The 26524-nt window shown below is 51.9% G+C and overlaps 1 protein-coding gene across 1 annotated transcript in view; it reads right to left on the bottom strand.

Annotated features, from left to right (window-relative positions):
• NCOR2 (nuclear receptor corepressor 2) overlaps positions 1-26524 on the bottom strand; it is a 154623-nt gene that overhangs the window by 102757 nt on the left and 25342 nt on the right. The window contains exons 4-5 of the mRNA XM_017734702.1: positions 10663-10842; positions 5765-5878 (exon numbers count right to left, since the gene is read on the bottom strand). Of these exons, the coding sequence (XP_017590191.1) occupies positions 5765-5878; positions 10663-10842 (294 nt within the window). The remainder of the gene's footprint in view (positions 1-5764; positions 5879-10662; positions 10843-26524) is intronic.

Here is a 26524-nt window from a genome sequence, read left to right as displayed (position 1 = left end):
AACAGCATCTGAATTCTGGCCTTTCCAGTTTTCCTCCGGACTATCCAAAAGCCCATTTTGCATCACCAAGCCCAGATGAGGCAGAATAAAAGTTATTAGAAACAAAAGCAAAACAAACAAGGCCCTTTCATCAGCCAAATACGAAACACCCCCATCCCAACTACCACATAAACTGGAATTTGAAAAAAGCCCCGTAGATTAAATGCTCAAAAGCACTTTCACTGATAAGGTCTTATTTACTGCACCAGCTCCGTGCTGACGAGGCAGGCCCGATTCTTCCCTTTCTCATGTAAATCAGGAGTTCATAGAAAATCAGAGTTCTACAGACATCAAATCCCTGTAGGATCTGAGTCACACTCAGTGTCTGTGAGTAGTTAAAGGCAAGATTATACTTTGCAATGCTAAAAGCCTTCATTTATTTATTCTCTTATTTATGGATGGGGCATTAATGCTTTATGAAGGTATTTGAGGGTAAACCGATAGCTGGGAACACACTCTGCACAGACACAACAGCAGCAGGGGGTGGAAAAAGTTCCAAACAATCCTTTGAATTCCAATTTTATGGCATAATGCTGAATTTATAGATAGATAGCTGTGCCCTTTTGAAGGAACAAGCACCAAGACAGAAAACGAATTAAAATTTAATCTTATTGATTTCCACCAGCTCAATCTCAAGAGCAAGACAGACGCTGCTGCTGCTTCCACTGCCTGCACTGCATCAAACCCAGTTTTTCGGAGGGCTGACAGCGGAGCAGGGATGGGCTCGCGGGGCTGTTGGCACCCACAGGGGCCACATGGGGGGACTGGTCCTAGCCCTGGCCACACTGTGGTGGGTCACAGCACGAGGTGTCCCCTCCCTGGCACAGCACGGAGGGCGAAGTCACGCCACGTCCTGACGCGACCTCTCCCTCTCCGATAAATGAGCGCAATGTTTCAGAGGAAGCTGCCATGTGCTGGTTTGCAGGGACACGAGCACGCGAGCTGCTTTCTGTCTGCTGGCCTCTGAGCAGGAGTCCTGCTGGCTGTGGTGCACGGCAGGGCCGCAGGGAGCCTCCAGCCACCCGCATCTGGCTCGCAGAGAGCTGGACATGGCCACCTGTGGGCTCCACATCACCACAATGGTCACGGGTGCCTCTGTGTGCACATCAGCCCAGGAGTGGATGGGGACTTCGGACACCCAGGTGACTTGGAGGAGAATGCACGCAGCCAAGCCACGGCGGGGTGCTGGGGGGGTGCTTCCTCCAGGACACACTGCCAAGGAGAGTTTGGCCAGCCCTGCATCCCAGGAAAGGCACAGAGCATTGCTGCTCTCCTCCCTGTGCCTAGCAAGGGCCTTGGAAATTTCCGTTTAAAGCACAAAAACATCTTCAAGCCCAGATATGTTCAATCGATTTCAAGGGAAGGCGGATGCAAGGAATCCCGTGAATGGCCCGGTGGAATACAGCTACAGCTAAAAATACACACAGATGATCTGTCTTGGTTATGGGGATTTGAGGTGGAAGAAAGCTAAGTTCTGTCAATACAATAACACATCCCAGAGGTGCAAATTAAAGCCCTCGAGGAGGCTGTGTCACACAGCCACCACCTCTGAGGTGCCGGACCCAGCAGAGACCAGCTTTCCTCCACAGGGGAGACACTAAAATCGCTCACAGGGCTTAATTTAGGAAATCCCAGACACCTCCATCGCTGTCAGCCTCAGGATCAACTGAAGCATCCATCCCAACCTGATTTCTCCAGGTAGCTCTGTGCCACCCTGCCAGCAACCAGCTCCTGGAGAGGAGCCCTGAGCACCCTGCAGCCAGAACTGTCCGCTGAGCTTCCCACGGCACTTTTCAAACGCTCTTGGCAATTCTGGCCCCCGTAACTGTTTTCAAACATCACTTTGTTTCTTTGAGGACTGAGCACACTTTTGAAAATAGGACTCAAATGCTTCTGACAATGCTGCCCACTGTCTGTTCTCAGGTTAGTCCACAGACAGTACCAAAAACGTTAACTCCCATTCTCAAAAATCCTTCCAGAAATGGTACAGTTGGCACTCACAGTGGAAATTTTGGCTCAGATCCACAAATGTATGTTTTTCTCTGTTATACTGCAAAGGTTTCCCAAAAAGTATCTTTTTGGGTGCATCTTCACAGCTCATCTTTGGAAACAAGATAAAATGGCTCTGGTCAGCACACAGCAGGGGAGGAGGCACCTGGACCTTGAATATAAACTGTTCCTCTACAATCCAAGTCCCCTAAAAGCTTCCCAAATGCAACCAAACAGACTCGTAGCCCAGGATTTGACTGCAGTCAAGAGCAGCTTCTCTCCGTTCTTCTCCAGCACAATCTGTACAGTCACCCTTTTTTTTCTGGAAATCAATTACATGTCCAGCAGAGTGTAGCAAGAGGGGATTACAGGTCACATTTCCCATAATTATCCTCTCTGACACTGAGGAACTTCTAAAATCATACACGTTAAGTAGGTCACAAGAGGGAACAGCAGCGTGATGGGCATTCAGCATCAGCAAACCTGAATTCGGAGAAAATCGGATACAGCCCAGCGCCGCCCTCATCCCAACCCCTCATCCATACACAGCGCGGTGGTGAGAAAAATATATAGACTTCCCTGATGAACCATAAGCTAAAATTAGAAACCATTCACGCCTGCAAAGCCACAGCTATCGCCAAAAGGAAAGTAGGTCACAGAATGGCTGGCTAACTTGATTTTCCGGCGTTTCTAGCTGCTCTGTCCTCACGTAACCTCTCCTCTCCCATGGACCGTTTTTGGCCTCGCCTTTGTTCGGGGTATAACTGCTGGCAGTGTGCGGCTGCGGCACAGCCTGGCAGCAGCGGTGGGAACGGGCACGGCAGCACCCGTGTGTTCGGTGGAGCACAGACCCCTGGTTCATGAAAAGCTAAGCCAGAGCCAGGCAGAAGCCCCTCCACGAAGCTGCCGCCTCCCACCTGCTCTGGGATTGGCACAAGGGCTGGCTTTCTGCCCCTTCCACAGCACTGCTCTTTAAAGATCGTTTCAGGCTTTGCCAGCACTTCTGGGGTGCTTTCCTTTCTCGCCTCCTCCTGAGGCCTGAATATCCTCTTTTTATTTGCATTTCTTACCGTGCACTGCCTCCCTCAAGCAAGCCACAAGCCAAGCGATGCGAGTAAATCCGGCTTTCCTTCCCTTTGTGCATGGGCTGGAGCCCTGGCTCAGCCATTACTGACGCCCTTCCCACAAGAAGACCTCAAGGCATCAACTTCACTGCTTTTCCATGGCACAGAAGAGGCAGAAAGGCTTAAAATTTGGCTCAGTGACCTTCCCCACTCTAGATCAATACATCTCTATCTGGCTTGCTGCCCTCTGCTCCTACCAACTCACCTTGCAATTAAGCGTAAAGCCACAGGTCAGCACAGGAGTGTCTGGGGCTCTCCCACATTCACAGACAGCTGGATACACCTGCAGGATCTGCTGCCATCAAAGCCACCCCACAGCCGACCACCAGCCACTGCTTTCCACCACAATCTCAACTGACTCTAATCCCAAGACCCTTCCTCTTCGAGCTTTCCTCCTCCTGGCCGCAAAGGAAGAGCAGTCACCACTAAAATGCATCCCAAACATTCAGTACACGAGAGTCTGAAAGCTGAGCCCGTGAATGCTCTTTAGAAGGGCCATTACATCCTGATTCCCACTCTTGTTACTGGAGCCTCCACAAAGACAACACTCAGCACTCCCTTCCCCTCGCAGCCCCAGCTCAGCCTCTCCCTCCTGTGGTACTGGAAAGGGTCCTTCCAATCCCCCAGCCTCAGCCATCACAACTGGCCAGTGATTCTGTCAGCTCTGTAGCCCATAGACAGATCCAAAGGAGGAACCTCCCTGCAACCTGCTCTGGTTTCTGTCAAGCCAAAGGGAAAGTTGTTGGTTGGAGTCTCCAGCCCACAGGCAGGCTCCTTACACGCGACACCCAAGGGGATTTTACAAGAATAGGGAAGAATCATCCCTGGGATAATTCAGACACGAACACAGAGCCAGATTCGAAATTGTACCAACATTTGGTGTCCAACGTGACCTTTGCTTGCTGAGCACCCACCTGGAATGAGTGCACCTATCACAAAGATTAATGGTGGTAAAATTTCCTGGCACCAAGCTGGCTGAGCTCAGCCTAATGCTGACAAAGGGATGCCACCAGCCCTGAGCACTGTGTGTGACAGTGTCCCAGCTGCTATGGCCGTGGACTTTCCAGGAAAAATGTAGAACTCCGTGCTTGCCCTCCCACCATCTCTGCCATCACCCATGGGACAGGGCAGCAGTGCCAAGGGACCTGAGTGGTGGTGAGGCTTGGAGGGCAGATCCTGTCTGCTCTGGAGAAGGTGGTGCGAGGGAATGTGTGACCTTTCTGCTGGCATGGCCAGAGACAAGAGGTGACAAAGCAGGACAGGGGGTTGGCAGGACACCCAGCCCTGAGCAAACTGCAGCTAACGGGGACTGCTATGATGCAGGCTGTTGGGGATGCGGTGGCTGAAGATCACCCTTCCCTCCTGCCTCACCCCCACCCCCCATTTCCTCCCCTTGTAATGTGGTTCAGCTACACAAGAGTGTCCAAGGAGGATGGGGCTCAAGGGAACAGAAATAAAAACCTTTGAGAGCTCATTTTTTTTGAGCCTCCTTGCTTGCACAGGAGGACAAGCCATCTATCCCAAGACCCCCAGAGAGGGCACTTGGTGATGAGAATGGCTGTGAGGAACACTTGGTGCCTGCCCCCAAAGCCCAGTGCTGTAAAGCCATCACCAGCTGGTACTTGCTAATGCTTCAAACACTTCGACCTCAGCCTTCACCCACTCACACAACAGACCGTGCCAGCGCTGGGTTTCCTACTGCTCAGGGAGAGAAGCAGATGGAAAAAGGAAAACCAGGAAAATTGCACTGCCTGGGAGCGCAGGGTAGGCGATTTTTTTTCTTTTTAGGAGTCAGGCACCTGGATTTCTGCAGCTCCAAGTGAAATCGCAGGCCTCGCAATTCAAAATAATTAGCGACTGGTAGTTTTCCTTTTATGCAAAATCATCCTTTTTATCCAACACCTAAATGAAAATGAATATGCTTGATTATCTACCAAAGGGCCCAATTTCTGAGCATCGCTCCGATGCACACAGCAAAATTCGTCTCTCCTCGGGCTGCTATTACAGGCAACGACTGATAAATGAGCGGTCAAGGCAGAGATCCAGAGCCAGGGATGCCAGCCTGACCTTTGTTAATGCTATTTACAGCATCAAATGTCCACAAACCCAGCCATGGCTGCGTCCACATCCTTTCTGCTCCAGCCTGGGGGGCTCAGGAGCAGCCAGGAGAGCTCGTAGCTGGCCTGCCAGTATTAGAGCACCACAGATGTCACCCTCCATCCATGCAGCCCACCCACCACACCAAAGCCCAAGCTTTGAGGCAGCTTTCGAACAGGTTCACTCCCGGGGAAGAAGATAAAGCAAACTGTTTAACAGAGAGGAGTCTGAATCATCTCTTGAACACTTTATCTCTAAGGCTGATCACAGGAAACCCCCCAGGCAGGTTCTTCAGAAGACATTAGTGCTCATCCGCCAGGCAGCGCAAGGTACTCATGGCTCAGCCCTCTGCAGTCACCATCCTGACAGGGCTCCATCTATCCCACTCCCACAGCCTCCACCCCAGAGGTAACACCCAGGAAAATCTCCCACCTGGTGCTTACCAACCTCCCCATCCCTGGCCAGGGTGACACGGCACGATCGCACATTTGTGCTTCCATCATTTCCAGACTCACCCTGTTCTCGTCGTAGATGATCTGCACCAAGCTGCGATGTTTGGACTCGATAGGAGGGGGAGAGATGGGTTTCTCAGGCTCTGGTGGTTTGGCTGCTTCTTCCTCCAACTGTTGCTGTGGAAGGAGAGGGGGGAGGAGGAGGGTGAGTCACAGCAAGAAACGCAGCCGTCCCTGTCCACACGAGACTCTCTGTGGTGCCGTGACCGAGGCAGAAACCGCCATGGTAGGAGACTTCCTGCGAGACACGGGCAGGCTGGGGCTGGGGAGGGACGGGGAGAGGGAGGAGAGCTCACAGCAGCCCTGCCACGCAAGCGCAGCGCTGGCCTGCCCCAGGCACCGGCCCTGCGCTCGTGGGTCGGTGTGTTTTAGGCATGGAGGATGAGGACCTGCCTCAAAGGAGCCTCCTGGAACGGGCCTGAGGCTAGAAATAACGATTTTACTGGGAACACTTAAATCCAGCCTGGCTCCCTGCTGCTACCTGCCTGTGGAGCTGCTGCTGCGTGCAGAGAGAGGTGCAGGAGCCAGGGGTGATGAGCAAGGCTGCTCTCCACCCTCAGCTTCACCTTTCAGTGGAGTGGTTAGAGGACATGCCTTGGGATGACTGTTCTCGATTAAATGACTCGTGCACCAGCCACCCCTGCACTTTGGAATATCACCGTGGTCAGCAGGTAAACCTGGCATTCCACCTGCACCTCCGACTCTCCCAACACTGTGAGGTAGGAGGAGACATCCCAGCCCTTCCTGTAAGTTTGAGGAACTGCTCAGCTGAAAGAGGAAATCACAGATTCCTCCAGGCTCCTCCTGGGGCCAGCCTGCGAGGAGGGAGAGCACAGCCGTGCGCGGCAGCTGCGGGGCAGCACAGGCACGGGAGAGGGAGCGGCTGTTGAAAAATGCTGAGGATTTTTTCCCTGCTTGGTCCTGAATCTCCAAATCTTTGTAGTTTTTTCCTGCAGCTAAAGCATCCCCTGTTGAAGCATGAGGAAAATCGAGGGAGTCTTGTACTAGGAAGAAAATGCACCTGGGACTTGGCTTGCACCAGAGGCGAGCACACCACTGACTTCCCACAGGCAGTTACAGCTGCTGGCCTGAGAAGAAGGTGGGCACCTATTCCTCCTCCCCGTCATCTCTGCTCCTGCTGATGACACCTTTAACACACCAGGGCAGGAGGATGCAGCCCAAGAAAGCACTTAAGCACCCAGACAGGTCTAATGGCTTGGCCAGGAAAACTCACACTCCTAAAATTGTGTTTCAGTGGATGAAGCACCCCATGCTGTGGACTCCACCTCCCCACAGGTGGATACCCTTCCCCCCAGAGGGAAAAGCAGCAGTACAGGGAACACCAAGGTACAGCCAGAAAAGCTGCTGTTGATGGCCAGGGTGGGTGGGGAGCAGGCTCTGGCAGAGGCAGGAGAGTCCGTGTCCCATAAACTGGCATGGCCAATAGCCTTAGAGGTACTCCAGCCACGAGTGAGAACAGCCAGGAAACGCCCATCTTGAACCATCTGCACCCTGGAAGGGGATGAACCTTCCCCAGCACTGCAGGGATCCATCCCTTCCTGCCTGCACACAGCCACACCATGGTGGCACACCGAAGGCTCCAACCACGGGAACAGCCACGAGCCCTGTGCTGTTCTCAGGTGGCCCAAACCACAGGACAGGGGACAAGAGCTCAAACCACGGGCTGCAAAGCCATGTTTGGCATCAGCCCTGGCACAGAAGCAGCAATTCCAGCTGCCAGCTCTTCCCTGGTGTCCTCCTAAGGCACCCTATCACACATCCTCACTCCCATGGGATAAACTCCAAGAACTCCAAAGAACGAGCCAGCAGAAAGGATCAGACACATCTTCTACTTCTCTTGGGGAAAATATTTGCGTTTTAAAAAAAGTCTATGTATCCAAAACTTGGCTGCATTGTTCTGGAAACCCACAAAAATTCTGCCAAGTGGTGGGGTGTGTAGCAAGGGATTTCAGACAAGAGGGTTTGATGGCCTATCAGGAAACAAAAGTTTGCCACTAAGTGGAGGCTCTTTAAAAGCATCTCATTAGAAGAAAAAATACAAATCTAATTATAGCTGAAATACAGTAGAGAATTAAACTCTGCTTGTTGTGGCGTAGCACTGTATGGGTATTAAAGGGCCAGATGCTGGGATAAGGATGTGAGGAGGGGCTGGAGGCAGCACACCTGACTGCAGCCCACGACAGCTACTCCTGGGAGCCGTGGGAAATGGCAAAGCAAAATAGGTCAGGGTTCCCAGACAGGGACAAAATGGATTTCTTAAAGGTCTGCCATGAAAGCCAGGCTGGGACTGTGACCTTTACAGGGAGAGAGCGGGATGAGAGATGAGTCTTGACGGCTCCACACTCCCCCTCCCTCCTCCCAGCAGTGGCTGCCCAAGACCTCCCTACTCTCCCCAAATGCAAGACAGGGCAGCAGTGTTGAAGGGACTCAAGATGCCATCATTAGCCATAGCCCGGGCTCCTACAGCACCCACAGGCCAACCATTTCCAAGTGGAAGAGGTGCCCCCTCCAGGAAAGAGACCCTTTGGCTGGACCATGTGCTACAGAGGGACCACTGCAGCCTGCAGCACTGGTGGGAAGGTGGGTGATATTTCAGGAAGGCCCCACCCCATGCTGGAGACACCTGCCTGATGAAGCCAAGGATGTTACACACGCACCCAGCTGCCATCACCTGGGTACTGGGATGCTCCACCTGCCCAGGGAGAGCAGAGCCTTCCAGCCACCGGGCATCCCTGAAAACCACTTTCAAAGAGACAAGGGGAGAACACAGGAAACTCAGCCTGATGGAAGGGGAAACCCTGGAGCTCTTCCACCCGGCCGGCTCCACCTCCATCACCAGGTGGGAGTGTTGTACTCCCGGAGAGCCCTTCGCTGAGCTCAGCGCCCAGGGAGGCTCCGGCGCCACTGCGGAGAACAGCCCAGCAGTTTATTTCTCCTTCAGATCCCCGGTACCGCTGCCAGGAATAAATGCATAAGGATTATCCTTCCCTGTCAGGAAGAGAGGGAGAGAGGACTCAGCGAGAGATTTAAGCGCATATGGCGCATGAATGAGCGGGGGATGGCTGACGGAGGTGGCCTCCTGCCAGGGGTGTGCAGGGTTTGGGGAAGGTTTCTCAGCTTGCTGAAGACGTTTGCTTCTTGCAAAGTCCAGGCAGAGCCTTCCCTGCCATTTTTGGAACAATCAGAAAGAGAGAGATGGTGGATTGTGGTTGGTTGGGATTTTTTTTTTTTGCACAGCCTTTCCATACAAATGTATTTAATTACCCTGAGAAGGCCTCCCAAAGACAGAGGGGAAAAGCATTAGGATATTCCGGCTGCATACAATTTCTCCCCTGCTCCACTGACATTCCTGCAGGAGCAGTATCTGTTCCAGGCTCATTGCTTTCCCTCACTCGTCCTCCTGCACTGACAGCTCGGATGCACAGATGCACAAAACGTTCCTGGAGCATCTCAGACAGGACCCCCTGCTCCAAAAACACTTCTTCCCAGATGTGCTAGCTCTGCTGGAGGACCGGGAGGGGGACGGCTCCAGCCAGAGGGGAAGGAGGCCATACTGGGGGGGTCAGTTTTGCTACCATGACTTTGCCACCATGTGCCAAAAAAGAAAAAAAAATTAAATAAAAGGAAGGGAGGGGACACTTTACTGCCAACAGCCACTTTTACCTTCTTCCCCATTTAACAGAGCATTTTTGTGGGCAGGAAGAATCATAAAATTTGTTCATAGGGAAGAAATAAAGCAACTGAGCAGCCAACAATAGAAACCCCATTTCCTTACGGAAGGACAGTTTGGTTTGAACAGCAAGGAGCGTATGCTGCTCCTGTCAGCATCAGCAGCAGCTCCTCAGCATCCCTGAAAAGTCAGGCAGTGGATTGCTGGAGTTGTCAGTGTTTGGTAAGGGAAAATATAGATGGGGAAGATCAAGTGCATGCTCATTCTCGAGGAGCTTCAACAAACTGCCCAAGTAGAGGTTTCGCTCCATTCCCAAATTCCTACTGCAGCTGCAACCCCTTGGGAAAGGTCACTCCTCTTGGGCAGTTTGGGATTAGCAGCCATCAGGGAGTTCAGAAACTCACCCCAAGCAAAGGAAATAAAACAACCAGAAAGAAAGAGGCAGAGAAGTGGTTTGCTTTAAGAAGTGAAAGCCCTTAAGTCTGTGGGTTTTTTCACAGACATCCCTGAAGGTTTTGTCATATTAATCTCTTAACGGGTTTATGGTAATTATGTACAGGCCAACACCGAGTGGGCCATCCTTCTACTGGGGAGCGCTCCTGTGCAGGGTAAAGCTGCAACCAGGAAGATCAGATTCAAATCCCTGCTCAAGCACAGCCCTGACTGGAGCCAGACCAGATGCTGCTCATGGCTGCAGAGCAGGAAAGCCCCAGAGAAAGGGAACTGGATGCACTGGAAGGGCCATTTGGTTGTTGCAGCAATGTTTTAAACAGGCCAGTACTGAATACCGGCAGCAAGAGCACTGGGGAGAGACAATTGCTGGAAGGGAAAAAGAAAAGACCTTGTGCTACGCTGGGCTGTACAGACGACTCGGATGACCCAGGCTGTGCTTCCAGCTCTGCTGCTTACCTGTACATATCCACTGCCAAGTCACCGAGGACACATTTTTCTCCCTTTAGGGTTCTCTGACATGCAAAGAGCCTACAAGCTGGGTTTCCAAAGCTCCCTCCCTCATCTTGCAACTACCAGCTCCAGACTGCCGGCAGAGCAGACACCGCCCATGTCACGACAGGGAGCAGGGACACAGATGATCCTGGGGCACTGGCACTGCTACTTCCCCCCCTCTGTGGCCATGCAGAGGCAAGGACAGGGCCTGTGGCACCATGCAGAAGCAAGGACACATGTCCCCCTCCAGACCACAGCCTCTCACCTGCTTCTTCTTCAGCTTGGAGATCTGCTGCTCCACCATGGTGATCTCGCGGTCCACGCGGTCCATGTTCTGAATGAGCTCCTCCTTGGAGAGCCGGGCGGGCAGCAGGTCCAGCTCGGCGTCAGGGTGAGCAGGGCTCACGGGCGACACGGGCTCCAGTTTGCCAGGCAGGCCACGATCCTGGGAAGCGTAAAACAGCCAGATCATCTCTCTCCCAGGAGACTCTGGATCCTTCTCTCATCCTCCCACAGCTCCCTGGCCCATTCCCAGCCTTCTGAAATACACAAAACCCTCAAAAAAACCTGCTAGACTAGGGAGTACCAGCTGTCAGATCACATCACCACAGCGCTCCACAACCTCCAGCATCTCCAGAGAGAACCAGGTTATTCTCCCAGGGACACATCACATCACCACAGCGCTCCACAACCTCCAGCATCTCCAGAGAGAACCAGGTTATTCTCCCAGGGACATGACAGCAGCTCTTCCTCCTGACAAAGCCTCAGAGGCTCCCACCACCTTGAGTGCTGCTCATGTTCTTACAGGATCAATAAACCCATCCATATTCAGCAGCTCCCAGCACCACTGTCCCTTCAGAGGGCTCAAGGCTACATCTTCTCTGCAAAAATGAGACACCACAGTCACGTCCTCCTCAGACACAGGCACAGAGACAAGCAGCATTAACCATGCGGAAGGAGAAGGGGCTATGAGGGCAGCCCCTGGGAGGAAAGAGGGCTCCCAGCTCCTTCGTGGAGGTCTTCCTCCATCTCTTCCAAAACTCTGGGGATACTCTTGAGTGTTGGATGTTGAATGCATCCATCCATATATGGAGAGAAATGGAATAGGTGAGTCAAGATAAAAATAGACTGAACTGATGTTTTTCAAACTCTCGGTGAAGAGGCTCTCAGCTCAACAAAACCCTTCAAGTCAGAGACTAGAGAAATCACCAAAACCTCCGTGGCTGTGACAGGGAGCAGCTCTAATGGCCCAGCGCTAAGGGCAGAGGGAAAACACATGGAAACGCTCAGCTTTGCCGCCAGCAGTGCAACAACTTTGCTGAGCCCAACTAGCCGGCATCCCAGGAGCATCCTGCAGCCATGCTGCCTCTCCTGCACACCGCCCTTCCCCTCTCCAGCTCCAAGAAAAGGAGCCCATTTTCTGCCAACACAAGCTGCGTGCCTGGATGAGCCTGCCCACCACGGATGAGCGCACCTGGGATGAAGCAGCTGTTTAACAGCCACCGGCCACACAGACGGGGATCACGGCACACCACCAGCTACCCTGACCCAGGACACTCCTCTCTGGCAGCCACCCAACGCCTTAATTAAAAGTTTATCTATTCATTTGCTTAGTGAGTGGATGGATTTCTCTTCCTGGAGGGGGAGAAGGGGAGCGGTGGCTCCGTTTGTAACCCTAAACCGCTGCCAGGCTGGGCAGCCAGCACACTGCAGCTGCTGTGGAAGGGAGGGAACGGGAGGGATGGGGGGAGGCAAACAAGGGAAGAAGTTCACACAACTTTGCTACCTTCATTACAGCAGCCCTGTACAAAGACAACACTGTTCTGCACCAGCTGGTGCTGAGCACCCTCCCCTCTGTGCTGACACAGCCACGGGTGAAAGGCCAGGGCTGACCCTCAGCCCAGGCTGGTCCTCCTGCCATGATGGAGCTGGATGGTGGCTTGGGAACCCCTCTGTGCTCCCCCATCTAACCAGGCACTGGATGATGGCTCTGGGTTACTCACCAGCTGTGCTGCAGCTCATGCTGAACGTGGTGAGTGTGCAGATACTGCCCTGGCACTGCTCGGCACCTGTCCCCACTGGGTGCAGCCTGGAGGCACCAGTGCCCTTCCCACTGCTGCCATCAAGGGACAGAAAGCAAAGGAGCACCCCAAAACCCCGCTCTCACTGTCCTGCCTCGGGCCCATCCAGCCCCAGGAACACAAAGGCACCAGAAAGGCTAAGCTGGTTGTATCCAGCATCCATTCAGAAGAGAAACCAGAAGAACATGAAAGCTTTCTGGAGAATCCTCAAGAGAAGATCCCATCTTGTTTTATTTTCCCAGCATTAGGCATCAAAAATGGTCAGTCTGCTGCAGTGGGAAGGCTTTGTGTTCTCCACAACTGGGGTTTTTTTGTGGTTTTGGTTTTTTTTTTTCAAGTCACGAGGAGCAGGACAACCACAAGAAGCCAAAAGATAAATTAGGTGTTCATAAAATCTCGTTCAGATTAAGGTACAGGAAAGGGAAGTGGCAGTGGCTTGTAGGTGGGTAGGTTTTTCTGAAGGAAAGGAAGTTACCTGCCAAAAATGCAGGAGAGAAAGGCTCCTCTCTGTGCACATGAAACAAATGACACTTTCTCACATCTGCCAATATGCAAGACAGGGCATCTTTAATCTTCTGCTTGGCACAAAACCCCTTGGAAACCTGGTTCCTGATACATTTTTATCTTTTCACCTTGCGGAATCTGAAGCAAAAGGGCAGCAAAGCTGAGTAAGGGAAATAGCTGCAAGTCACAGCACAAACATCACCATCATCTGGTATTAGGAGATGATTACAGCAATAGAGAGAGGCAACGTCCTTGGACCTCACATACTGGGCACTGTCATGTCACAAGCACCTCTCTAAATCAACAAAATAACAAGCAGCAAAAAGAAGGAAAAACCAAAACTAAAGGCAAAAAAAAAAAATCTTGTCTGTGCAGTGGTGACATCCAAAAAGCAGAGCTCATGGATTTATGCAAGGTATAAAGAAGCCCTTCTAAATCACAAAAGTGGGTTGGAAAGTGGTTTGCAAAGACCAGAATCCACTCAGAGCGTGGGGAAGACCCCAATGGTCAGAGATATTTCAACTAGTGCTCTGCTTCCTACAGCTCTCAAGAAACCCTCAACATATATTCCCCTGCTTTAGACAGTGTCATATCCTGAAAAAGTGCAGTGTGAAATGTGAAATTCTTCTCATCAACATGAAGTCACAGACTTCCAAAGCAGCAAGAGCTGCGAGAGGTGGAATAAATCTGCTGGAGGGAAGAAAACAATTACTGCATTACTCAAGTTGATTTTTTTCTCAGTAATTATGCTGTTTCCATGTGATTTGTTTTTACACATGGCTAACAGCTACTGCAGGTCCTGTTTATCCCCGGCCTTGTTTTGTGATTTATATGATAACAAGGGTGGGTGTGTGGGGGGCAGAGGCTGCACAAACCTCCCCGCAGCAAGAGGAGGTGCTGGCACTGAAGAAAACAATTATCACTGAGGAGGTTGTCAAAGAGCAAGGCCAGGCTTTGGGGTGGGTTTCCTCTACACGCTTAGGAATAAAAATCCCCAACACAGATAATGGAGCAAGCCTGCTATTTGCTATTAGGCAGTGACTTTAAAAACATGTGAGAAAGAGAGGTAGGAAAAGGATAAGCCAGCTGCCTGTTGATGCCTTGAAGAGCAAGTAAGTCTCCAGGTAAATCTGATGTCCCTGCCTTCAGACACACCGACATCTGGTCCACAAGAAAAAATTACACTGGGAACACCAACCGTGGTGCCAGGACACACTGGAACCTGCACCAGCCCATCTCCACCTGCTTATCTGCATTACTGACCCAGCTTGTGATACTCACAGGGAAGTCATGTGCGTTGGAGGGATAGAAGAGGGCGTCTGTGCCACGCCTCAGCTCAGCACCTACAGCTGGATGCAGCCCAGCCTCCCTGAAGGGTCATTTTTCTCAGCTGCTTCCCACCCTCAGGAGGCAGCAGATCGGTAGCTCTGCTCCATCTGCACCTAACTCTCGCTGCAAAGCGCATTTTAACCTTGCTGATCCCTTGACTGCATCAGCTGCCTCTTCAGAATTCCACAGTGGAGCTTCCAAATCTCCACACCCCATCAGTGTGTCCCAAGTGAAGAGAGCCACTTGCCTGGGACAACCCTCGGGATCTCCAGCACAGCACACGGTGTTTGCCCTACATATCATCTTCGGTAAGCCTGGGTCTCTCTCTGCCTTTCTAATCCAGATCATTAGTGATGTTCCCCCAAGTCCAGGACAGAGATTTAGGGCTGCCAACATCATCTCTTCCTCAGTCTGTTCACTTTCTAATTATCAGCCAGCAGCAGCATTTCCTGCTGGAGCACCAGGAGGGATTAAGAGGTGTTATCTTCAACTCCTGCCCACTCGCACATCTCGTGTCCTCGTGGGCTGGAGAAGATTGCCAAAGCAGGCAGGATAGGCTGGGGCCACTCAATTTGTGCTCAAATTAACTCCCAAAAAACCTCATATGAACTTGTGAGATCAGAGGATCTCCTTGTGGGGATGCCTCCACCACCCAAGCCTCTCGCAGCAGCACTGAGCCAGTGAACATTCCAGCACTCCAGCCACCACCCCTCCCACACCCCCATGCAGGTGGGGCTGTGCACCACAGGGCAGAGCCAGCAGCTCGTCCTGCCTGTCCAGGAGCCCAGGGATGAGCAGCATCACACTCTGAGCAGACACTGAGCCCCCAGGGCTTCCCACACTCCCCGGGACGGGAACAGAGCAGGAAAACCAACACCCCACTCCTCCATCTGTCAGGTTTCCAGGTAAAAACATGCATATAAAACTCCTAAGTGAGCCAAATGCAGACTAAAGGAATTTATTTTTTTAATTGGAAAACTGTCCAACACATTCTGAACTATCTTAAGCCCCAGCATGACACCACTGACAGAGGGAAAACGTTACGGAGCTGAAAACTAATGTCTCGTTTCCCCAGGGAGATGCATGAGTACAAAAAGTCAGGGAGCCCGAGCAGTGAGAAGTACATCGAGTTACTGCAATTCTTTTGTTCATGGCCATCTGCTGTGCTAACGGCTCTTTCTGCAGCCTGGCCTGTCAAACGAGGGTTTAATTCTTAAATACTGCTGGGCTCTCGCTGGGCTGCGTCCCCGCGTGCTCGGAGGGCTGCCGAAGCACGAGGGAGACGCGTGTGTGCTCCAGGGAGCACCCGTGGTGCTGTTCAGCAGCCAGGAGCACATGGGTGTTCCCCTGCAAGGCCAGCCAGTGCTCCCTTGGGATGCCAGGTGTGGGACCAAGGCATCACCCACCTCCTTCCTCCGTCCCCACGCTCCATGGCATGTGCAGAACAGGGATCGCTTTCACTGGATGCAGCCCAGTACGTGCTCTCATGGGAATTCATGAAGCTGGAGACCAAGGAGCTGTCTGAAGACAAAGCCAGGTTTTCTTAAACTTAATTTCTTTTTTTAAAATAAATCTGACTTTACGAGAAGGCCCACGAAATTCCTTTCCTCTGTAATCCAGCTGAATTCCACACAGACAGAGCAGAAAACATCCCAACAATTTCTAAGCTTGCACGAAAGTAGGTCAAAAAACTTCCCCAGTGTTTCAACAGCTTGAAGCAATTTAATTGCAAAACCAGTACCAAATGCTGACCCCTCCCTCCCCACACTCCCCCCATCCCCGGCAGATTTACGAGGGTGGTAAAACCTCGCCAGCCAGAGCCTCAGTTAAATGCAGTAACCAAAGCCTTGTATCTGGTCTTGCAAAACTTGCTTGTGCTCAAAAGAGCCTCTCCAGGGTGTTACAGTGAACAGACGCTGCTTCTGGATCGCAGGACTGCAGAATTCCACAGAAGCACCACGAACACGGCTTATGGACTCAGAGGCAGCCCAAAATAACGGGTCAAATCCGGAAAACCTTACTCAGGCAAACTCCCACAGCCGCCGAAGGCATTACCCTGACAAATGGATGCTGTGCCTTCCATTCCCTTCCTGCGTTTCCCCATTAGTGGATAATAATTGCACTGAATGCCAACGCTCCCCACTGACTTGGAGGAGTGATGAATCCTCACCTACCCATCTCCTCATTACAACGAGGAGCTAATTGCTCCACCTCTCATTAAGAATTCCCCAACACTGCCTATTCTGCATCCCTGGATTTTCAGCTGACCTTAAGTTTGTTCAAACAGTGACTGTCTGGACTGAAATTTTCCATGCTGAATATCGGCTTCAGGCATTTCTAGTCTTTTTTCTTTTTCTTTTTCTTTTTTTTTCCTAAACAGTGAATTTCATCCAAAACAACTCTGTCACTTCCAAGAACAAGTTTACAAGAAAATATGCCTTTCTGCAACATTCAGAAAGATTCTGGGAACTTTTTCTTTGAGCATCTTCAGTACAGTTGATACATCTGGTAAGACTCTCTGCCAGCGATTTGCCTTTTGTTAACACCGAAAAAGAGTCCAAGTCAAAGAAAAAAAAATTAATAAAAATCTCATCTTGATGCTTGCCCTAAGGGAATGACCTGGAACTGAGCAGGCAAGTGGAATGGGGTCCTGGTTCTGGGAAGCTCCAGGAGAGGTATTGCACTCTGCCTGCAGTTCTGCAAAGGGAAGGAAAGGGCTGAGCTGGAAGGACCATACTGGCGTGTGTGGAGCATTCCAGGCAAGTGCCCTAAAAGAGCTGTGAATAAATGCATGGTCTGGGCAGGTAAAGCCTGAGACCACCCACCAGATGATAAGGATGGAGCAATGCAGCCAGTGACCTGCTCAGCACAGGACAGAGCCTGTGCCAGGCACTGAACAGAGGGGCAGGCACAGCAAGACAGGGTCCTGCTGCTTCCAGCAAACAAGGGGAGGACAAGGTAAGGTTGTCAGAGAAGCCCACAGAGCAGCAAGCTCTTCCACTCCTCCATCTGCAACTTTAATGCTCTTTCAGTAATTTGTTCACCCAGCAGCCACCAGTGCTGACACTGCACACGCAAGCACATGTTTGAAGTTTCTTAAAAAGGACCAAACTGTGAAAAACGCCTCCGAGTACATGAAATGCCAAAGCAGGGAGGGAGATTTTTAATTGCCCAGTTTGGCACTCAGCCAGGCAGCAGGGTCACCCCCGGCTGCAGAACTACATTTTAAGGTAATGGGGAGCTCATGGCACAGCCTGGCTCCTCCTTGCTGGGGCTCAAACCTCCCTCGCATTCCCTGGGGCTCGCTGACTTCGGGCAGCTTTCACAGGAACCTCTAAATAATCACCAGGGCCTGTTTTTGCATTTCTGCATGTGCCTGCTGCTCAGGGAGTTTCTTTAGGGAGGCAGGGAGGGTCCCTGCCTGGGGAGTACAGGTACAATCCCCAAACCTCCTGCAGCAGCCTAGGAAGCACCTTGTCACCTAACCCAACAAACCTCAGGGGAACGGAACACTCTCTGCATGCCTTTGAAAGCTTTAGCCTCTTTTTTTTTTTTTTTTGGCTATACCACCCATCCTCTTTTAATTACCACATGCAGTAAAGCAAGTTCTGAGTCTTTCCAGCACGTCAACCAGGCAGGGATGAAGCATCAAGGTCCATGTTAATCCCAGAAGGCAAGTTCCCTCTGACAGAGGATGCTGGAATAGCCCCTGCCAAATCACAGCTGTCCCTCAAGCAGGTAGAAAGCCCTCCAGCCCTAGATGCCACGTGAAAAGCAAGCTCGAGTTTTGTAGAAGCTTCTGCAGAAAGAAGTCCCTTTTTACACCAGTGCAATACTCCAGTGAACAGCACAAATGCCACTGCCCTGGTGGGACAGTGCCTACATCCACACCCATCAGTCCTGCACAAGTGGGAGCCGGGCACAACATCCGCTTACATCTGCTCTCCACTGAGCATCCCGTCAAAAATATATAATTTCACGCCAACTGGAAGAGCTACATGAGCCAAAAAAGCAGGCGGGCAACCAGTCAGCGGGACTGGAGCCATTGCAGCGTCATGTGTTGGAAACACGGGGCCGGATCCTGAGCCAGGCTCAGCACCAGCACACCCAACACTGTCCTGGGGTGCTGGGACATCAGAGCCCCAAGAAGGGCAGCACAGAGCTCCACAGCACGGACAGGGCAGCAAACCTCCTCCTCTGCTTCCAGACAGGGTGCTCCCAGGTGGGGCTTGCTCGGCTCCGGCTGTGCCCCAGGAAGCTCCAGCTCATTCACTGGGTGATGCCAGGTGCATCCTCCAGCACATGGACAAACACGGGGGAGGGAAAATCCACCACGGCAGCTTCTCCAAACCTCACTGATTTAAAAATAAAAAATTGAGGGGAAATGAAAAGACAAAAGCCCTTCTCAGCCTGGTGTTATCAAGCAGAGGAAATGAGACTTCTAAAGCTCCCATTCAGAGAGGAGTGGGGGAGAGAAATCCCACTCCAGACGCACTTGAACGAACAGCTTTTGAAATGGAAATGTTGCTCTTCAGAAACATTTAAATTTCCTCCTATTGCCAGGGAGGAGGCAGGAGGCCGAGGAGGAGCAGGGACTCCTCAGCCACACACATCCCAGCGGGATACACACAGGGCAGCACTCAGCAGCCCTGTGAAGCAGGGATTTGTCTGGGAGTTAATCAGGATGGCATACAACATCAATATTGGGAAGTTGGCTTGAAGGGGAATCAAATTTAGAGGGGAGGGAAGGGAATGATTGAAGACAGCTCTATTTAACCACTAATGCTGCAAGTGAGACACACTTAAAGGCAGTTCACACTCCCTCCCTCCCTCCCAGCCATCATCCAAAATTATTTTCCCCAAATCCTGGAGATTGAGCTGCCCACTGAGGCGGAGATTGACTGATGGAGAAAGGAAATGCAAGCAAGATCTAAAATGGTTTGAGCAGTGGCTGACGTGTGTTGTGGGACAACCCAGACCTTCTCTTGCATGCAAGAGCCATTGCACCAAGCCAAGGTTACCAACAACTCCCCTGGCACTCACAACACATGCAGCACAGGATGATGAGTCCCAGCACCACACCCCTGTTCAACCCCAGCGACTCCTGTTCCAATTGTGTCAGCTCACAAAACTGAGATTACTGCTCCTACAGGAACCCACTGAGCTCTGCTTGCCAGCTCCGTGTCACCACCTCCTCACTCCAATGCCTTCAGGGTCACCCAGTGTACAGGCTCCTCCTGGCTGTGCTCTCAGGTACATAAAGCGGGACATCAAATACCTCTCGGCTGTAAAAACCATGAGGAACACAGCGGGGACAACACCTCCTGAGGAATCCAGCAGCACCCTGACATCCCCCAAGGCCGCACACAGCGCATCCACTGACTGTCCCAAACACCCCACGGGCAGCGGTGCCCCGGTGGCACCTGGGGACACGCACGGGTGGGGATGTGGGCCACAGCCTCAGCTGCTGGCAGCGGCTCCCATGGCGGTGCCTCGGCAGAGGCGGCACAGCACGGCCAGCAGCCCGGCAGGATCCGTGCTGACAGGAGCACGGGTGGTGCACAGCAGCCGTCAGCTGCACCATCCATCAGAGCCGGCCGCCGGCTGCGCTCAATGCTTTATTGTTCTAATAATTGTGCAGACACGTGGAAGGGGCTGCCTCGACATTCGCCGCTTGTTTGAGGAGCCATTTCCTTCTCTGCTCCGCCTGGTTTTCCATCAGGAAAAATGCATCCTGCGGCAGCAGGCGGGGGGCAGTGCCGGCCATGCCCAGCGCCATCCCCAGCTGGAGGGGCAGGAAGGTGCGAGCAAACAGCATCCCCCAGCACCAGGAAACACAGGCGGGTGCTGGTCCAGACCCCAGCTGGCAGCCAAGCCCTCCACCTCAACAAGCCCAGGAAAGCACGTAAAATAAACCTTTCATGAGAGTTTTGGGTTTACATGGAGAATTTTTTTGCCATAATAGCCCTCCCCCCACATGCAGCAGGTAGAGACGGTCACAGGGTGCAGGGACCACCAGGGTGTCTCATACGTGTTACACCTTCAGCATCACCCAGCTCTGTGATCAGAGCAAGACTGACCATGAAAAAACCAAATACCAACCAAGAGCACGGGACAGAGCAGCTCCCGAAGGCTCAGAGCAGGAACACCATTTCTAACTGTGAATGGCTGTGGGAGTTGCTCAAACCACAAACCTCTGCCCAGCCTGTTCCTGCAAAAACCATGAAGCACCTCTGCTTCCCCAGACCAGGGCATTACAGAAAAACCTGAACATCTCAGCTCCCATAGCACGAATAAGCCCACAGTGAATTTGTTATTATCTGTTAGCAAAGCAGCAGCTTCCCACCAAGGCTGGAATTTCCATCTTGGTTTGGCAGGCACAGGGCTGTGAAATGATTACTGTGTTTACTTTTCCTTTGCTAACTATAAAATCCCATTCCGCTGCCCTGCCAAGAATGACTGAAGCTAATAAAATTCAGGCATTTGGAAGAAAGCAATAATAAACCTCCCTTTTGGGGCCTTTATGATGAAATTTCCCCACTCCAATCAGCGATTATGCTGCATTCATGAACACTAGCGATGTCTCCAAGTGCACCCAGATTGACTCAAATCAATATTTAGCTTTGCTCGAGACTGGGAGTCTTTCTCCTTGTGGCAGCTGAAGGCAGAATCACTGAACAAGGCTAGAAGAAGCCTTTGAAAAAAAAGCTTACAAGAATAGGAGGCAGCATATATAAATATATATATGTATTGGTGTGTGTATTAAAAAATGTAGGCTTTTAAATTACTTAAAAACCTTTAAGAAGTATACACACATGAATTCATAAATTCACAAATCTCCCTCCAAATACATTGAAAGCAGCCTTTCATATAATGCACTGTATATATTTATACACACATACCTGCCTGTTCCTTAGTTTTTAGTGTTTGAAAGCCTGCAATGTTCCTGTGTTTACATCTGCCACTCTGCTGCCGAGGCAGAAATACATTAGCTGCTGGGGGCAATCTGTTCTACATCATACCTGAGCTGAGATAAAATAACACAGACCCGAATATCAGCTTGAAATAAAAGCCTGTGCTCGGCTTGGTCACGTAACCACGTGGGACAGCTTGATCTGCACTGGGCAATGGTTTTTTCTTCAGCAGCCACCAGAACGACAGAATCCAAAGTGGAGATCAGAAGGCAGAAATGATCACTGCTGCTCCTCAGGGAACAGCACAGGAGGAGAGAAATCAGACCCTGCCAGGGCAGTGACCAGAGCAGATTGCTCAGAGTCAAGCCCAGGAAGCGTTACAGTGCAGGCAGAGGAGGGGATACAGTGCCACGGCAGCAGGATGCCAGGAGCTCTGCAGCCCTGGGAGAGCCCCTCAGGATACAGCAGAGGACTGGGAAACACCACAGCCACCGCCCATCTCCTCTCCTGCTTGGCACTGCCAGAGGACAGCGTGCCGCTGCTTCCTCTCAGGAGAGGGCACTGCATGCAGGATTAAGGCTGGATGAAGGTGAGCAGAACCTGGGCAGAACACTGGCACCTGCAGAAAATGCTCTGTCAGAGCACTGAGATGACCAAAGAGTAACTAGACAAAGGTCAAGACTGCAAGGAGGTGCTTCAGGTCATTTCATCCCACACTGCTTCCCTCCCACTAATTTCTACTTTTGTTCTACCAAACCTGGGGTAGGACAAGAGCACACTGCTCCCGCCCTGAGCCAGCTCTGCTGCTGGGTAAAAGCCCATTTCCAAGGGCAGAGGGAACAGACTCCACTGTGCTCTCGCTCCCTATCCTCCTGGATAAAGGTGCCAAGAATTAGAATTACATTTTTCGAGAGCAGCAGAACAAGCCAAGGGCCTGTCAGCTTGTCCTAAAACAACCCCTCTCCGCTTGCCGAGCGCGCAGCCAGCATTCCTGACACACACCAGCGTCCATCGCCCCCCGGCCCCCCCATGCAGCGCGAGGCTGCGGAGCCAAAAAAACCCTCTGAACGTGCTCTGCCTTAAACACAGCCAAAGAGTTTTTCTGTTTAAAAAGCAAGTTTAGGTCCAAAAAGAAAGGAGGTTTTCAGCGAGTGATTTTAACTAGGCCCTTTGGCACCCGACAGCTCCTCTCTTGTTATTGATGCTAAGGGTGTTGTTAAGAGATGAGGCTCCACGAAGCACGAACGTGAAGTCACAGAGCTTTAGCAAGGGCTGTTGCCATGTTCAATATGTTATTACAGCTCCATCACCACAGGCACAAAGAGCAGCAACTCGTCTCTGCCAAATCCATCTCTGAAATCACTCCCCCACTCCATCCCCTCCAGCAGAAGCAGGCAAACACCACTGACTGCTGTTGCATCTCCTCCACAGCTTCCACCCCACGCTGGGAAGGAAGGTATTAGCATGAAATACCCTCCTCCTCAAAACACAGCACCCAGAATCAATCTGATGGGTGTCACAACTCACTGGCTTTCGTTGTGTGAGTCAGGACTGTTGATGGGCTGCATTTCCCAACCATGGAAAAGTACAGTGCCAAAAATGTGCTCGGTGCTGTACGTCCATGGACAAGTCACCCAGGGTGCTCCCAGGAAGTGCCAGGAAGACCTTTGGGTAGGAGGGGCATGCAGGGATGCTGATCTCTCAGATGTACATGCTTGCAGATTGGTAACAACCTCCTGCTGCTTGGTCACCTGCACTATCTGGGCAGATCCTACATAACCCATTCCAGAGCGTGTCTGGATCCAGAGCAATGCTCCATGCCTGACAGCACCCACACCCCCTCCCAGAACACGAGGGGAAAATAAGAAAAACAGATCAGGCTGAGACTGCAAGGGGGGAAAAATAGCCAGGATGTCCCTCTTGGTACCAGGACTGAATTCTTGAATTCTTTCATTTACATTTATTCCAGGAGAGGGGTTCTTTTTTAACACAAATGAGCACAACTGGTTGAGCACAGGCAAAAGTGCTCAACACCCCACACCATCCTCGTGCTCTGGAGCAATGCTGGACACCAGCACCAGTTCCTGCCATACCAACACTATTTCCTAAGTCCACTTGAGTAGCACTCCTCTCTCCTGCATTTCCAGGACAAAACAGGCCACATTACAATTCTCGCTATCAGATAAAATAGATGCACACCACATGTACACTTCATAGATGGAGAAGAAAAGTCTCCACGGATCCACACAGCACACCCAGCTCAGCACGCTGCCTACTGCAAGCACAAAGAGCCAGCAATGTTTCTTCCAATTACAGGGGTGAGGCACACAAAGTCAAGGGACTTTCTTTGCCTCCAGCAGATCAGGTGAGATGCTGCACTACGCGAGCCTTGTAACATTGACCGAGTGGAACAGAAAAGTCCAATTACGTAAATGATGGAGCAGGTTCCCGAGAAGCAGTCAGCCTTATCACACCGTCCTTCGCCGCCGCTGTGGCTTGAAAGGCAATTTAAAAGGTTGTTTTGGATGTCGATCACCACAAACGAGCTGAAGAAGTGTGAAACAGCCTGTGCTTGAGGCACCATCAGTTCTCCTGTTGGTTTTCCAGCTGCACTGAGCCTTGGCCCCGCTGCCCATGGCTGGGGGACTACTGCAGGCTGCAGCAGACAGGGGAGGGGAGAGCAGGGCTGCAGGCAGCTCAGGGAAAAGGTTCAAGGTTTTACATCCTGCCTCTAGAATGTTTCTGCAGCTCATGAGGGCTTTTCCTGCCATACCCAAGTCTCTCAGACCATAGTTCAGTTCTTTGGCCACAGCAACTTCAGCTGAGAAATGGAATACAACCAGTTGTCTTGCAGTCATGGTACTCCTTCCCTTCACCCCTCAGCCCAGGTCTGGATGGAGGAGCCAAACATCTCACAAGGACTACGCAACGCCCAAAAGCATCTGTTTCTCAAATGAAACCAGGTGAGCCCATGCATGGGACTGAGATTGCAGATACAGCACTCCTCGGGCTGTTCCCTTGGCTTCCTGTCCCACGCTGGTGCATGGCACGGGCTGCTGGCAACCCCTTGCAGCCACCCTGGCATGGTGGGCAATGGAATGGACCACCAGGCATGCCAGGAGAGCCACTCTGCTTGCACACCACAGGCCCACGCTCCCAAAGGCGTGTGTTCACAAGCAGCTGAGCAGGGGTTGACACGCTCACACTCATCCCATCCTCCTGTGATTTGGAAATTATCGTCGGAGCAGGGAGGAAAGCAGGGGGGGAAATCCAGCCAGAAGTGTTTGTGCTGTGGCAACATGAACAACGCAAATATTTCAGCTTTTAAATATGTTTGGAATGACAAAGAATGCCAACATGTCCCTCATCTTCCCAGAAATAGCTTTGAATCATTACTCCCCTAACGTAAATTCCCCACCCCACCGAATAATTTTTTGCAAGCAGATTTTTATCAGGCACAAGTCGACAGTGTGAGCAAGCGCACAGCAGATGGGTGGGTGTCACACACGTCACAGGAGGATCCTCCTGACTCGACAACCCCATGCCACTCGCTCCTGATGGGTGCCCAGCTCCACTGGCTCAGCTTCACAGGGAGAGCCCAGCTGCAAGGAGAGTTAACAAGAACTGCTGTTCTCTGCAGGGGAAGGAGGACAAAAGCAGGAAAGACGTAGGTGTGTTTGTACCCACTAAAATTGTTTCATTTCACTGCTCAGATCTGAGGTTAGAGCTACTTCCACAGAAGTCCACTCCTCCAAGAAGTGGTGTGGAGGCCACACAGCATGTGCAGGCTTTGCACGGAGCACCCCACACTCGTCAGGACAGGAAGTTCTTTTCGTGGCTGTGTGTTTGAGGAATTTCATTTCCCACAGGGCTGGTCAAGCCTGGCACTGGCACAAGTCTCTGCATCTCACTTGGGTTTTGGATAACTGGGATGGAGCAACAGGGTGCTGGCATTGGTGTGTCCCCCGTCCATCAGCGCTACCACAGCTCCACAGGATCCCTCTGCCTGGGTGTTCTGCAGGGCTTGCTGGCAGCCAGCCCTTCCCCACCAGATGTGGGCACGGCCACAGCTGGCCAAGGAAGCATCTCCCTCTCTCACGGCAGAGATGCACGGCTGGGGAAACTGGGACTTGTGCTGTCACTCGGTCCCCGCTTGCAGACATTCCCCAAAATCCCAAGAAACAAGCCCAGAGCTCTTTTGCTCAAGTGAAAAACAACCTCCAGTGGGGAAGGGAGAGCCCAGTGTGATCCCCACTGCAGACTCAGAGGCTATGGGAGGACACGCACCCAGGGACGGCCGACGCTCGCAGCTTGTTCCATTCTCCAGCCCCTCTGCGCTATTGTTCCACAGCAATAAATCACGGGGAGGCACTGGAATTCTGGGCTGTTTTCTACAAGAGGGAGCCTGGGGTGCCGGAACCGAGATGCTGTCTCGCTGTGCCTGCTAAATTCCCTCGGCGAGCGCCGTGCTGAGCCCTCCACTCCCACGCATCCCGTCGGAGCACCACGGCTCTCCCAGTTCAAAGCACTGCTTCGTGTCCACCCCCTCCGCTCCCTTCCCCCAGCCCTGGATTACTCAATTAGAGATTATGCTTTTGCCAGTTACCTCCAAGCCAACTGGGGCCTCTGCCAAGGTCAACACAAGTTCCAGCCAGTTTCATTAATAACTGCGAGACCAACCCACTGGAAACTCTGAGAGGTTAATCCCAGCAACAGATCAATGTTCCCGTAACAAAGCCATGGAGCAGAAACGCAACTGCTGATTTACCAGCCAGCCCAGCTATCTGTGCTGGGAGCTGTGGCACTGCTCCTCCACCCTGTACCAGGGCAAACCCTGCTGCAAGAGACCTGAGCCTCCCACTCCCCTCCCCTGGTGCATTCGGCAAGGGATGGAGCAGGGACCAGCACTGCCAAGGCACTGGCCAGTGAAGCGAGGAAGAAGCAAAGCTCCCAAAAGGCCTCTCTGCTGTCCTCGGTGCCCCGCCAGCCTGCAGCCAGGGCAGGAGTTAGCAGGCTAGCCAAGAGCCTTTTCTATCCCATAGCCTGTCTTCCAGGAGTTCATTGTAAATTGGGCTCTGGAACGGGCAGCCAGTGTGAAATTTGGCATGTATGCTGCTGGCTTCAATGCATCATTAAAAAGGCATTTCAAATGTGTTAATTCCTCCTTTTTCAATTAATTGCTTTTAAAGCTACATTGATATGCATCAAAGCAAAGTACCTTTTGCCCTAATTTCTGTTTTGCCATACCTATTTCCTGATCTTGGTGCTGTCTTTTCCAAGACTACCCCCCCCCCACCAC

The sequence above is a fragment of the Corvus brachyrhynchos genome, unplaced genomic scaffold (assembly GCF_000691975.1).
Source record: "Corvus brachyrhynchos isolate BGI_N302 unplaced genomic scaffold, ASM69197v1 scaffold114, whole genome shotgun sequence".
NCBI lineage: Eukaryota > Metazoa > Chordata > Aves > Passeriformes > Corvidae > Corvus > Corvus brachyrhynchos.
The sequence above is the reverse complement of the archived record's forward strand: the minus strand, read 5'-3'. Positions and strand labels throughout refer to the sequence as shown.